The 14,704-nt window shown below is 39.5% G+C and overlaps 1 protein-coding gene across 2 annotated transcripts in view; it reads right to left on the reverse strand.

Moving 5' to 3' along the window:
* Window positions 1–9,892, reverse strand: part of sppl3 (signal peptide peptidase 3) — a 41,218-nt gene extending 31,326 nt beyond the window's left edge. The window contains exon 1 of one of the 2 annotated variants that reach the window (XM_077542345.1): window positions 9,342–9,892. In XM_077542345.1, the coding sequence (XP_077398471.1) occupies window positions 9,342–9,367 (26 nt within the window). In that variant the 5' untranslated portion in view covers window positions 9,368–9,892. The remainder of the gene's footprint in view (window positions 1–9,341) is intronic. The other variant, XM_077542346.1, reaches the window with a different exon arrangement.
* Between the last annotated feature and the right edge of the window lie 4,812 nt (window positions 9,893–14,704).

Here is a 14,704-nt window from a genome sequence, read left to right on the forward strand (position 1 = left end):
TCATATTCAACGTATACTGTATTATTCAAACCTTAAAGGAAATATTACTTCTGTGTGGATAATCTTTTTAAATGTATTTTTCCGCAGTACAAAATTTGACTGAATATTTCCCCTTTTTTAAGCTAAATATCTTGTTCAAGCCACAATGGAAGGATATATACACATTTGCAGTAGAGTAAAGGGATCAATGATGATTGAACAATTTAGGTGGATAAAACTGAAAATTAGACGTGTGACATTTCATTCATTCATTTATTTCAGACAGCAATCAATATAAACAATATATAAAATTTTCCAGACAATATTCAACTCAACTAAACCTAGCCTGAGGAGTGGGAGGAAGAAAAACTGAAAAGGAGTGAGAAGAAGAAAATAATTTAATCAATTAATCGACAACTAATTGATGATCAGATTAATCGATAATTATTTTTGATAAATGCTGAATTGTTTAGACATCTTTTTAAATTTAAAACACTCAAAATGCTTGGAATGTCAGCTCCTCAGCAGTAAAAAATAGTTTCTAATTTCTGTAGTCCTCCATGAAACTGAAAATTAGACGTGTGACATTTCATTCATTCATTTATTTCAGACAGCAATCAATATAAACAATATATAAAATTTTCCAGACAATATTCAACTCAACTAAACCTAGCCTGAGGAGTGGGAGGAAGAAAAACTGAAAAGGAGTGAGAAGAAGAAAATAATTTAATCAATTAATCGACAACTAATTGATGATCAGATTAATCGATAATTATTTTTGATAAATGCTGAATTGTTTAGACATCTTTTTAAATTTAAAACACTCAAAATGCTTGGAATGTCAGCTCCTCAGCAGTAAAAAATAGTTTCTAATTTCTGTAGTCCTCCATGAAAGCGGACTGATTACATTTGTTTTGATCCAAAATAAAAAACAATTGCTTTTACTTTGGCAAAACAATGATCAACATATTTGCCTATTTTCCTCTTGTTAAAGACCAAACCAGTAAATCAATCATAATTATTTTGTGTGCACTGTCAATTTAAAACAATGTCCCGTTTTTTTGTAAAAAAAAAAAAAAAAAAAAGGGGATGGATTTTTAAAAATCCAATTCATCCATTAAATTAAATAATAAACTGAAATAATTGTTAGTTACATCCCTACTCAAAATATTGACTTATAGCCTTTAAAAAAGCAAGAATGTGTTGAATTCATCATATTTATGTAAGAAATGTGAACTTTAGGTGGCCCAACAGTTACCTCGTGGCCTTTGGCCATCGGACCACTGTTCTGTGAAATACCATGCAGAACTCCAGTACATCATATTAAAGAATGCTTTGGATATTTCGCCTCTCATGTTGCCATATATGGGAACAATCAAAATTTGGTGATAAGGCGCATGCATCAATCGAGAAATAATTCATAAAAAGGACATTTCCAGGGTTCCGGGTGACGTGATTCTCATGTATAAAAAGGGGATCGTAGCCAGAACCGAGTCTCTCAAAACCTTCTTGCGCAAATCAACACGAGGGCTCTGAGTGACGAGTAATGCTGGCGGTCGTTCGGGACTCATCGAAACGTAGTTACATATGTAAGAGAAAGTTCTAAAAATAATGCCCACGCAGAGTTTGACACCACTCCAAGCTACAGCAATAATAAAACAGAGTAAAATCCCTTAAATCAGTTATTTTAGAATATTTTGGGGCATATTGTAGTTGCCTCCAAAATTGCAGTGTTTCAACAGATGTCAGCATAAATCCTGCAACCTCAGTTTGGCGGCAAGGTCAAGTCAAGAGACTAATTCTAGGTGTGGCTTGCTTTTTCATCGATTTTTAGGCACTTATTTTAAAAGAAGAAAACTGTCTTAAAAAGGGGTCTTAGAAGAAATATGTGAGATGAGGAAAGGAATAATACACACCCCTTGCAGAGGTATTGGATCAGGACTCGGAATCGGCCGATCTAGAAACGAGGTGACTCAGACTCAGGTCCAAAAAAGTGTGATCGGGACGTCCCCGGGTGTGTGTGTGTGTGTATATATTTATATATATATATATATATATAATCATAATTTATATTTGGTCCAAAAAGAACTTACATAATTATAGTGTTTCTAGTTTTTTTTTTTAAATTGATCTTAATATTTAAATGCTTAAACATTTTCTTGTTTTGTACCCAAAAAAATAAATTGTTTGAATAATCGTGATTAAAATTATTGCCAAAAATAATCGTGATTATAATTTTTTCCATATTCGAGTAGCCCTAATTTCTATTACCTGTATTTTCTTTTATATTTCAAGAATTTTGCATAATATTTATTAAATACACAGTAAAAGAGTGAGCGGACAAAATACAGAGAAAGCATATTAAGTAGCTTTACCGTCGTCTTAATAACAATGGCTCAGTGAACCTGAAGAAATACGTAGGTCATAATGAATTCATGGCAAGGAAGACGATTCAAATATGACATCAGTTCAGATGTCATCTTAAATGGGTGATTTAAAAAACAAACAAAAAAACCAGGCTGAGTCTGGAAGATTTACTGAGAGCATTTCAGAAAGACTGACCTTGTTCCTCTCAGATTCTAATGATGTCACAGCAGCAGCTAGATAGACGCCGAGTTTCATCCACCACAGAGCTAATTCATATTCTAGCACCAAGCGGGTTCGTCTGAATTCTACGCACAGATGCCCGCAGAACATGGGCAAGATAGATGAATGGAACATTTAAAAACAAAATACAATCCTGGACTGTTGGGGCCTGGACGCAAGCCCAAGGAGCCATAAGCCCTCCTTGTCCACTGACAGACTCGTTTTTGCTTCTTCTTTTTTTCCCCTCTCTCTCTCTCTCTCTCTCTCTCTTCCAAATAACACAATTCCAAATCTGACTCCCAACAAGCTAACATGCGTGACTTGTCCACAAAGGGTCAGCGAGTCTGGTATGGGTGTCCGGGAAAATGATATGTTGCCGCATCCAACGTAGTAACTGTGCTGTATTTAACACCCTTTCGCAGTAGCTACAGGATGGAGTTGCCTTGAGACCTCCAATTGAGGATTCATATTCATCTCCCTCCATCGTCTGATCCAATTATGGACATAATGGGATAAAGCCTCTAGGAACAGGAATGTAATTTGTGATCAACTGCGACCTTTTTGCCTCCATTAAAACATGTTCACCTCCTCTTCCCTGTCATTTGGATGTATGGCGTGTTCGCAGCCTCATGTGGGATTTGCACAAGCGGGTCGTCCGTTTACAACAGCATGAACACACAACGTATCGAGGCTTCGAACGGCAGGTAATGAACTAGTTTACATTTTTCATTCAAGTCTTTCTTAATAAAAACTGCGATAAGACAATCCGAAACGTTGGAATGGTAAATTAAGCTAGCAGTTATGCCACCATGAGGGTTACGTGCGCTGAAGTTTGACATTGTGATTGTTTCTATTCGTAGTTTGTTTGACCAAACAGTTTTGGAGCGCTCTAAATTGTAGCACATTTAAGTTGTTTGAAGCCATTCCCCAACTAAATTAAAACTAATCTTTGGATCAAACCCCAGCTCACAACACACAAGCAAAAAACAACACCTCCTTGGAGGAGGTCAGAAGTGCCACACAAATTGTGACATTAGCCTCGATAGACTGGCGAAACAGTGGCACAACAAGGCCAGATCGCATCAGTGATGAATGCGCTGGCGGTGGTGGTGATGATGATGGATTACACAGAGGCATTGCTGGCCAAACAACACAACGCATACATGGGAACAACATTTGTTCCCTCACATCCAAAAACTGTAATTTTGGAAAATATGGTCTTCGGCCTTGTATCACAGGCTGCAATTACAAGAGCACAACTCTTGCGCCGTGCAGTCACTTTTAAAAATAATAAATAAATAAAAAATGTATAAAAGATGTATACAAATCTGAAATACTTATTTTAGTCCCTTTCAGCACGATTTTCCAGGGGCATTAAACCCTTCAAAATGTACAAATCAGCCATACTATACTGCCAGATGATTGCCTCAATACATCATAACAAACAATGCCTGCTACTGTTATATGTCTGTAATCACAAAAGTGATTGGATACATACACGGTGCTGCTGAATGAGTCACGTGTGGCATGTGTGAAAGATCATGACAATATAAACCAACACTATTGTTCTCTATGCATAGAATGTCTACATCAAGCCACGTCTTCAGCTTGCTGACTTCAAGCCTGTAAATAAGTTCAGTGCAGACGTGACTACAATGTGGGGGTAGTAGTAAAAAGAAGAAGAAAAAATGTGAGGAAACATTTTTTTCCACTTCCCATGTCCAGTGGTACTTGTAGTCATCAACAGCCATATTTGTTTCAAAAGAGGAAAGGGGAGCATTAAAATAAATACATCATTACTTTAAATTTAATTACATTCAATAATTAAGTGATTTAATTGTATTTAAGTTAAATTAATTCAACAAATTTATAAATTCGAATAAATTATTTTTTTTCCTCTCACAATTTGAACTGTATTCCAAATTCAGATTTATGTCCACAGGTCAGAAAAAACAAACAAACTGCAATCTACCACGTGACATCGCATTCCAGAACTCCAAGATGGCCACACTGCGGCAATACAGACTTTTTTTTATATCAATTGTAGCATAAATAAATGTAACATACTTATCAATGTGTTGACTACAGAGGATCTTCTAAGGTCAAACTACTTTTTGCAGGATGCTTTCCACTGGGGGGGGGGGGGATTCCTGTGCAGGAATTTTAAGTAGCATTCTTAACTGTCATGCATGTGTAAAATAAGTTAAACACCGTTATTAAATTAAAAACAAAACTAGAGCTGCAACTGATTATTTTAATCTATCAATTATGTTGATTATTTTATTTACTTAAACATTGATCCGTTTTTTCTGAAACAGAGCAATATTTCAAATTGACAGTGCAGAAAATATACAAACATAAATTAATTATGATTTAGTTGCTGGTTTGGTCTGTAATATGTCAGAAAAAAATCAGGCAAAAATGTTGATCACTGTTTTCCAAAGTAAAGGCAGATGCTTGCAAATGTCTTATTTAAAAAAAAAAATACATCAAAAACACAAGTCTACTGTCACAGAGGACTACAGAAATTCCAGAATATTTACTGCTTAGAGGCTGAAATTCCGAGGATTGGGAAGATTCGAAATTAAACAAGATACCTAAATGACTAATCAATTAACAATTACCAACATAATTAGATTAATTTGACAACTGATTAGTTGACGATTAATCGTTGCACCTCGACACAAAGCTATTTGAAGCCAACTGACAACAGCCAAGTGAAACAGTGATTCCCATCATTTGTAAACAATCTAAAATGGTCACAAATGTCAAATCTGCCGTTGATGTTAAGACACAAAAGAATCCGCTCAGTCTTAACTTTAACGATTAATGACGAATTTTAGATGCGCCTCATCTTCTTATACGGTAGTTTGTAACCTGAATTTGCTTGAAATTCAGGGGTTCCATGACTCAATCTCAGGGTTTTGGTGGAGTTCAAGAAAAAAGAAAAAGAAAAAGAAAAAGAAACTCAGGTTCAGTGGAAGAAATACAGAAAGAACAGAAGACAGACACGGAATGTGCATTTCTATTCGGTTCAGCCAACTCGTATGATTGGCGGCGTTAGGCTCTGCTTGACCATCATTGGCTGTGCATGCCGTTTGTTACAAAACTTTGCAATTGCAACGTTACGATTGTGCGAGCAATACTTTTGGCAGATGGTAGGCATAAAAAACAAAGAAAAGGAAGACTGATGCAAAAGTGATGAGAGTGGCCCTTGCAAAGGTGAAGCTGATAGATTAGAGTCTAATCTATCCATTTTGGTAAATGGGCTTTCACTTCTATTACACTTTTCTACCTTTGTGCTTTCTAGTGCTTTCTAGTGCTTTCATACTTTTTCTTCATTGTATCTACTGATTACGCAGCATCAGGCGCAACTACAGGTTCTTGCTGAAGGACACTTCCACATGGTCACAATGTCCAGAGATCGAACCCACAACTGCTCATTCTACCACTGAGCCATGTCGCCCCCACTTCCTTCACCTGTCTTCATTAGCGTTATTGGTGAGCTGGAGTCCATCCCAGCTGACTTTGGGTGAAAGGCGAGGTAGCCATTCACACTTACAACGTTTTTGGAACGTGAGACGAAGCCAGAGTGCCCAGAGGAAACGCTTGCAAGCAACTTGCAAACGTCACATGACCAAACACAGAAAACAGGTGAGCTGTGATTGGTTCTTATCTGAGCTCTGTCATTTTTAGTCATCAGCATGTGGCAATATGGCCGCCCCCGAGTTGAATAAAAACTGCTACTTGATTCATATGCATACAAATTCAGGTTACATTGCCGCCATTAGAACAGTAAACCATAACACCCTTGTAAATACGCTACTGATTGATAATTACAAGTTCAATAAAATTCTCTCCATAGAAATCCACTCAGCAAAATGTGTTGATTCCTCTACTAGCCAGTTGAGCTGCTGATTCTTAAGAGTGTCCTATGGAAAATATTTTAAAAGGAATACACTCATGAGCTCTAGACGAAAATATTGATTTGGGTATAATACTCCAAGCAGAACGAGCGCAAGATCCACAATGAACAAGTACCAACACTCCTGCACTTTGTTGGGTGAGTAAATGTCACCGAAGGCTACAGCAAAAGATGGCGGTGTGACACATCAGAGTGCTGGAGGTGTAAGAGTGGGACTGATGTGTGAGATGCTGTGGCTCAAACGATGCGCTTGTGTGCGCCAGAGATGAAACCAGATAGAAAAGGTGTGATTATTACAGTCTGAGATGACGACTGCAACATTAAACTGAAATTACATGAACCGCTAGCCAATTGTAAACAACACGTACTCCATGTTCAGGCAGTTTTTAAATACTCTTTCAAGAAAGGGGCTGATAGGTCCTTGGAAGAAACTAGTCCTCTCTGCCACTTTGCAAAGAAATGCTTGAGGACACAACAGACACATTTACAAAACAAATACACTTAAGTCCTGAATCTTTTTTGCTAGATAACTAGTTGCGCTGGACTAGAATTGCTCAACTTGGCATTGTAAATCATTCAGTTAGGACGCAGACTTCCATCAGGCTTTTTCCTGGCTCAAAATGAGGCAGCGGTGTATCATCCTGATTATGATCATGTGTGACTACTAGGGGGTGTGAATTGCCTAGTAGCTTGCGATTCGATCTGGATCACGATTCATTGGTTAAGATTTGATTCGATTAATCCTGATACGAATCTATAAGTCAATTATTGCGATTTTTTAAAAAAACTCAAATTTAGAAAATACTAATCATTAAACTTGTACATGTACACTGTAAGATTGAGCGGATATGTCATTTTGTATCGACTAATTCTTCTCTTAGCTGATTAAATGCATCAGAATATGCATTGAGAGGGTGACGTGAGCCTCATAGCGTGTCCTGGAATTTTATTCAAGCATTTATGGTCGACGCAGATTCGGGGGAGTTATGAAATAAATGACACAATTGACGACGTCGCGGGAGGAATTCTTATCAGTGCAACCAGTCGGCAGTACATACTGTTAAGAAATATGCTTGTAGACAATGAGGATGTTGAAAATCTCAACGGTTTTGTAATGGAATGGACAACAAATAAATACCACTCGATCCCCCGAGGTTATTATATACATCTCCGCAGATGCGACATTTGTTTGTTGATTTAAAAAAATATATACAGTATATTGAAGGTTTATAATAATAAACTTAAGCTGTGAACGCCACAGTTCTAAGCTCTAAACATTTTTGGGAATTATGTATCTATCTGCTTCAGGAGGCGAGATATCAATTATTTTTTAATATTGTTGAATTTCCAGGAAAAGTTCAGGGTATTTTTTGGGGGGTGGGGCTCAAAGGTCACCCATAGATTTTAGAAGAGGCATGTTTTGCCAGGCGCTTTAGGCCCTAAAGGGTTCAGATGGAATCTAGGGGCAGCAATTATAATGAAAACAGCAGAGGACCCAAAATTGAACGCAGTAGAACACCATACGTTCTGTGAATTCATTTTGCAAATTCATCCAACCACTTCCCTTTTTTTGCTCGACATAGTCAGTGTGAAAGGATTACAATAATAACAAAATCACACGACGTACCATCACAACAGCCACAAGTCTACTACTGAGTGCACCAAATTCCCTTCAGCACAGATAGGCCAAGCAATGCAGCGTGATCACCTGCAGCCAATGATGGCCAAGTGGGGTGTATCATCCCAAATCATTTGAATTAAGTGAGTGTCTTCTGTCTTGACTTAAGCCGAACCCCTGAGACTGACTCACCAAACCACTAGGGTTCGATCGGATTATTCTTAGTCGTTCCCTTGGCAAAAAAAACAAGGTAATTTCCTTGATGTTGAAAAAAGTTATATGCTCATGGATCTTGCCCTTAATTGTGTTCATTTTTATGTTAGATGGATGACTTCAAAAGGCGTCTGAAAATGTCTCCTTCCTCATTGAGCTGGGGGATAACTAAACCTTCAATGCAAAATAATGTTATTAACGAGCAAATTGTGCTCATTTTCACACACTCACACAAAGTTGCTGAGCTAGTAAAACGCTTGTCTTATAAGGCCACATCAAAGTGCAAGTGATTTTCATTCAAGAGGCGTTTTGAATGATCACGTCATCTGAATCAAGTGTCAACATTCAAGGTAGCTTCAGGTGCTCGTATCTCCCACCACCTGTTCAAACTGCGATGTGCGGTAACCTGTCGAGTGTCACGCCATGTGAAAAGAGGTGTCAAGTTGGGACACGATTGCCACTGTGGTGCAAATAGCTTTTAGCCCCCCACAAACTGAGCCATCGTTATTACGTGCGGCTCGTCGATGAATGCTGGCCTCTCTCTCACACATCAGCTAACGCTAATTTGTTTGCCCACTAATCAGCTTAACGCTCCCGTGCAATGTCGAGTCGCCCCCAGGGTTAGTAAACCAACTCACACGAAATATAGTAAAATATACATATTTAAGCACAGATAATCCGAGTGAGTGGGGTTATCCGGTCAGTTAGCTGGTTGGCTAGCTCCTTAGCATTCGTTCACAATAGCACCATTGGAATTGACCTCAGCTGAATGGCTTTAGCACGGCAGCATCATTAGCCGCGGCCGGCTAATCGCATTTATTTAGCTGCTCTCAGAAATATTAAAACGAGTGACATGTTTTTTTTTTTTTTTAAGTTGGGGGCAATATAAGATAGTTCGCTGCGGGTGGGAGAAAGTAATGTTTACGTCAAAATGCGTCCCCTAGTGAATGGCACTTGCCAGGAGCACAGGATGCTAGGTGGCTAATGCTAGCGGGTAGCGCGGTGCCCGTGCGCACTCACCAAGATGAGTAGCCTTGCTCCGCCATAGCGCCGACAACAGTTGGGCTCCGCTACTGTGGCTCACACGGATTGGGGTCCCCCGCGACGACCCGTTGGGACCTCGATCAAGAGAGGTGATGGGGAAGGCTCTTTCGGCGTTTCCCTCGTAGTCCGTCGCCCTAGCGGCTACTAGTCGGTGACAACATGGTGATGCATCCCGACAGCAGCTAGCCGAGCCACTAGCCGAATATCGCGCACTTGAAGCGGCTCCACTAATGGGGGTTGCTGTGGTTAGGTTGACGAGACAAAAGCACCCCCTGAAACAGCAACGCAAATTGTTGTTTACGCTCGTCGTTTTTTTCTGCTGCCGTCCGTCACCCCCCCAGCAGAGAAGGCTCGGTCTCCAGCGATGCTACACCCACTGTAAATCCATATTCAGCGCGACGTTGCCCGAATAAATTCGGCTGTTCCTCAAGTCTGCAGCCTTCGCTGTTATGGAAGACGGTAGGCTTTGTTGTCTATACTAGAGTGGCGGGGGCGCGCACACTCGCCCTGCTGCGCGTGCACGCGGAAAGGGCTTTACAAGTAGGACGAGCACTGGAACGCTTTTGTGCACCCGAAAGCCTCGCAAAAACAAAAAACGGCTTCGTTTGCAGTTACAGCGCCGCGCAGTTTTGAACGCGTTCAATGCAACGCATTTGGATCGTTTTGAAAGCTATTTGGATTGAGACAAAACACATAAAAGTCAGTCAGTCAGTCAGTCTGTCTGTCTGTCTAACTAAGGGACAGTTCGAAAACTGCTAATCTCATGCAACTAAGCAATTTGAAATTGCCTTGAATCAATTTATCCATCCATCTATGAACAAGTTCTTAGCATTGCGGCCTAAAAGTTATAAGACTTTGGTTTTGGACCGGTTTCCTCCTTTGTTCTAAAACCATCCATCCCATTTTCTTAACCGCTTATTCCTCACAAGGGTCGCGGGGGCTGCTGGAGCCTATCCCAACTGGCTCCGGGCAGTAGGCGGGGTACAGCTTGAACTGGTTGCCAGCCATTTCAGGTTGTTCCAAAATCATGCAAATCATATTATGAAATATTCATAGACCAAAAAAGTCCAAATATTTCGTGTTATGATATTTATTGATTTAATTATTTATTGTCTTCTTTATCATATTTGGTAATGCAGTAATCCAAATGTATTGAAATGTAATTAAGTTACATTATTACATTACCATTTTTTATTAATATTGGTTAACTTGCATTACGTTAACTACATTTTTTAACACGTGGGACCCTCACAATTTGTACATTTTGTAGGCAAATATGTACCTTAGGACAGTGGTGCCCACTCCCCAACCGCCACAGAACGCTGCTATACTAGCATCTTTTAGTCATTGATACAGTAATTTCATAATAATAAATAAAATTGAGTTAAAATTAAGAAGATGTACTGTACTGTTAAAAAACAAGCATGATATTGATTCGTGTTGACGTCATTTTTCTGCTACAAGATGGCATAATTGCATTTGTAAGACATTGGTGACAGCTAAGTGCATTTTTCTTTTCATTTAAGATCTATCTAATGTTTAACATGAAGCAACTTGTGAAATTCTGCACATTTGTAAAATGGTAAAATACAACTTAGTCTCCACACATATGCATTATTATTACATTTATTACTGCAAAATTTTGACGTGGATGTGTCTGCAGCGTTGCGACTGTATTTCCCCAGTACAGGCTTTCCAAGTAGGGGGCGGTCATTAATCGTGCGTTAGAAAAATTTGTGGTGTTAAAGGAACTTTAAATTAACTCAAAATGTATACACTCATTTCGACACCCCTACTTTCAACACAACAGGACAGAAGAAATGGGTGTTGGGCATCCAGACACTACACACAGGTGTCTTCTTGACTGCTACGGCTCTGATCTTACCGACAAAGGCGGATAATTGCTCGGTCAACTTTGTCCATGTGAGTGCAAATTACACGGAACATTGATGTGGAAAATTTTGGGGAAATTATGGCTTTACAGAACATCCTTGCAGTTTGCCAAGGATAGATTTAGTTTGGGTGTCCTGGGTGACCTTTTGACCTGATTACCTCTTAAGAAAAGGTCAGGTGAGGATTGAAGTCATTGGGATTCTTCACATACAGTACGTAGTTCTGGAAAACAGAAGTTTAAAATTGCTGCCATGCAAATCATTGGATATCTGGAGTGCCTGTCCACCCATCAAGTCTAAAATCAGGCAGTGCCTATTTCTGAAAATGTATCTTTAAAAACGTTGCCTCTAAAATAAGATGGTGGACTGGGTCTAAGTGAACCAGGGTGGTAATCAATAATGAATTGGGTTCATACATTACTACCGGTTGGCATATGGTGTTGGTGATTACCACTAGTTGTCAGCAACATATATACTGAGTTTAATTCATGAAAGCTATAAAGAAGAAACTGTACTTCCATGGGAGACTCTTCATCTGACTGAGGTTTTAGACACAAATGTAATAACTATTGTGGCTTTCCAAAATAAATCTTTCCAATTAGGGCTTAGTGGAGTCAAAATAAGATGTGCCTCGGAAGGGTGGAGATTGCATTGGGGTTTAGAGGGAGGTCAACGGGATTCCCTCTATAACCCAAGAGTGCAGGGATTACAGAAGTCTGCAGAGAGCTGCTTTTCTTGCAGATTATGCTCAATCTGTCCCCAGAAACAGAGCCACGTCCATTCAGCAGACAGTCAAGATGAAATAACCTCAAGGGCCAAGTGAGGTTTATGAGCAGCTTTCCCCAAATTACAATCAACAACAGGCCTTTGTGACAAAATATCCCAAGATGCATCTTCTGCTGCTATCAGGTCAGAGTTGGGGGGTGAACTGGACCAAGTGGCAAGGATGCTTAAACTACTGCCCCCATGACCCGACCTTGCATAAGACAAAGTGAATGAATGAATTGAAAGGTCTGAATATAAAAATGCATCAAAATCAGTAATGTTATGAATTATTGACCTATAGGAGGCTGCAATATTTTCATCGCAAGCATTCCACTTTGTAACTCTTTTTTAATTCCATATTTTGTGTTTATCCTACACAAAAAAACATAAGGGGCATAAAACAACAACAAATTACAAAATATATGGTAAGATATGTTGCTGCAGATACTACTCATTTTACCAATTTCATGAGCTTTAAAGGGTAAACATAACACAAAATAAACTTTTTTTGAGCTGATAAATAGTATAAACTGGTGTTTACAAATGCTGTCCACATGTCCTGGTCATTATTTTGACAATATAGTGCATGTTTGTTGAAAGCTTGAATTTGGGGCAAAAACCGTGTGTTTGGTGCCATCTTTAGGTTAAACACTGAGATAAACACAATTTGGCTGTTTGTCCTCTCATTACATGAGAAGTTGCAGACCACTTCACCCCCGCCACCCACTGGCTCATTCTCATACACGCCTCCTTCAACTCCATCTTTGCGAGTTGCTGCTGTCAATCACAGCCAGACCACGCCCAACCCTCTTCCCATTTGCAACCCAACAGTCCTCCAAGGCAACACTCCCTTTGATCTTATTAAATCTTAGTGAGGTGTACTCCCAATGCTTGCATGGATTTAATCCCACATTCAGATCCAACATGTTAGAGTTGATGAAGTAATTGTCCATGTTTTGCTTGTCTACATGTACTCAAGGCTGCGATTGAATGATGACCACGCCACGGTGTGCAGCAGAATGGCCGCGGCTCACCTGCAACCCTAACAAGGACGAGCACAAGCTCAACAGAAAAAATGATGAATGGATACTTAACTTAATGTCACACTCAGGAGTAAGGACACCAATATGTGTGTCATCTGTCCACAAGGTGTCAGTCTTTACATATCAGCAGCAAAAAGGCACACAACGCGTTTGTAACAATTTTTTATATTAAAACATTACTGCAAGGGGAAATTCCTTTAGTAAATTTCTTTTTAGATTCATTTCAACAGCTTCCACAACAAACACGTACACAAACATATTTAATGGTACTTGTTTTTACACTACATGCTACATTTACAGTTCTAATAAAAAAAAATGCCTACGCAAAAGCTTTTATCATGGCCAGTTAGACCCATGGAAAAGGAATTTCCATGATTCGATTTTTATCTGAGTGTATTCACTCATAAATGAATAATAAATGATTGATTAATTAATGCAAGCACCCCACTGATTATTGTGCATGGTGTAAACAACGCCTTCATAACAACCCGAGGTGATAGAGACCTACGGAACAACACAATCACAAATAAATCAGTATCGATACCCGTCGCGAGTACAGATACCATGAAATGTGGCCTGGCCCTATTTACAATCAAATGTTGTATGCAGCTCCACTAGTCTAAACACGTTATTCAATTAATATTACGTTTGTGGAATATGAGCTTCAGCCATTTTAAGGGGCGGCCATTTTGCCACCTGCCTGCTTTCAACTGAAAGTGACATCATTATGCTCAGGGGTCAGGTAACGACCAATCTCGACTGATAATGTTTCTCAAGCTGAGCCGTGATTGCTCATTACCTGAGGTCTGAGCAACTGTGATGTCATTTTCAGTTGACAACACGTGTCACAATGGCCGCCCAATAAGATGTATAAAAACTGGTGCATTTTGCAGCTTAGTTAAGTCACAGTGTGAGCAACCTTATCTGCAATCAAGGAGTTGTGTAAAGTCTGCCACGGGCCATACTATATTTTGGCAGTTGATGAATGTCCATTACTATTCATAATGAATGAATTTGTCGGTTAACTGTTTTTGGGGCTATAACAGTAGTTCTTCTGAGGTTTGTGGTCTCACAGGATGATCATACCACGACAAACAGAAAATAACCGTTTAAAAGTGTCATTCTCTTCCACGAGCAGCAGAGGGAGACATCACTTCCTGAACAAAAAGCCTAAAACTTCATTGGACGCCACTCCTGTTAGGATGTGATGGCAAAGTTGAACATGTGATCAATGCGTGCTTCACAAGTCACGCACACCTCGAGGAGTTAGTTACACATCTTCGGAGAACTGTGTGTGATATTTGGTGCATGTGATGCCGTTCCAGTTATAACATCCAAACACAAAAAAACATCACTGGCATTTTCCAAATTCAGGTCATTATTCAGATATTATCACTGTGGAGTCGGCGTCTTGTCTACGATGGAGAAGAATTGGCCTGGTAAACCACAACCGAGGCTGTATGTCTTGTTCTGACGTGGCCTCACAAAATGCTTCATTTCTCAGGCTGATTTAAAGCACCTGATTACACTTGAGAACCGATTAAATGAGTAGGCAGAATACACTGTCAGTATTGTTGCAGCTCTGACTGAGCTCCAAACCTTCACATCATGTGGTTGTGAGCAGAATAAAGCGTTGCGT

The sequence above is a fragment of the Vanacampus margaritifer genome, chromosome 14 (genome assembly GCF_051991255.1).
Source record: "Vanacampus margaritifer isolate UIUO_Vmar chromosome 14, RoL_Vmar_1.0, whole genome shotgun sequence".
Classification (NCBI taxonomy): domain Eukaryota; kingdom Metazoa; phylum Chordata; class Actinopteri; order Syngnathiformes; family Syngnathidae; genus Vanacampus; species Vanacampus margaritifer.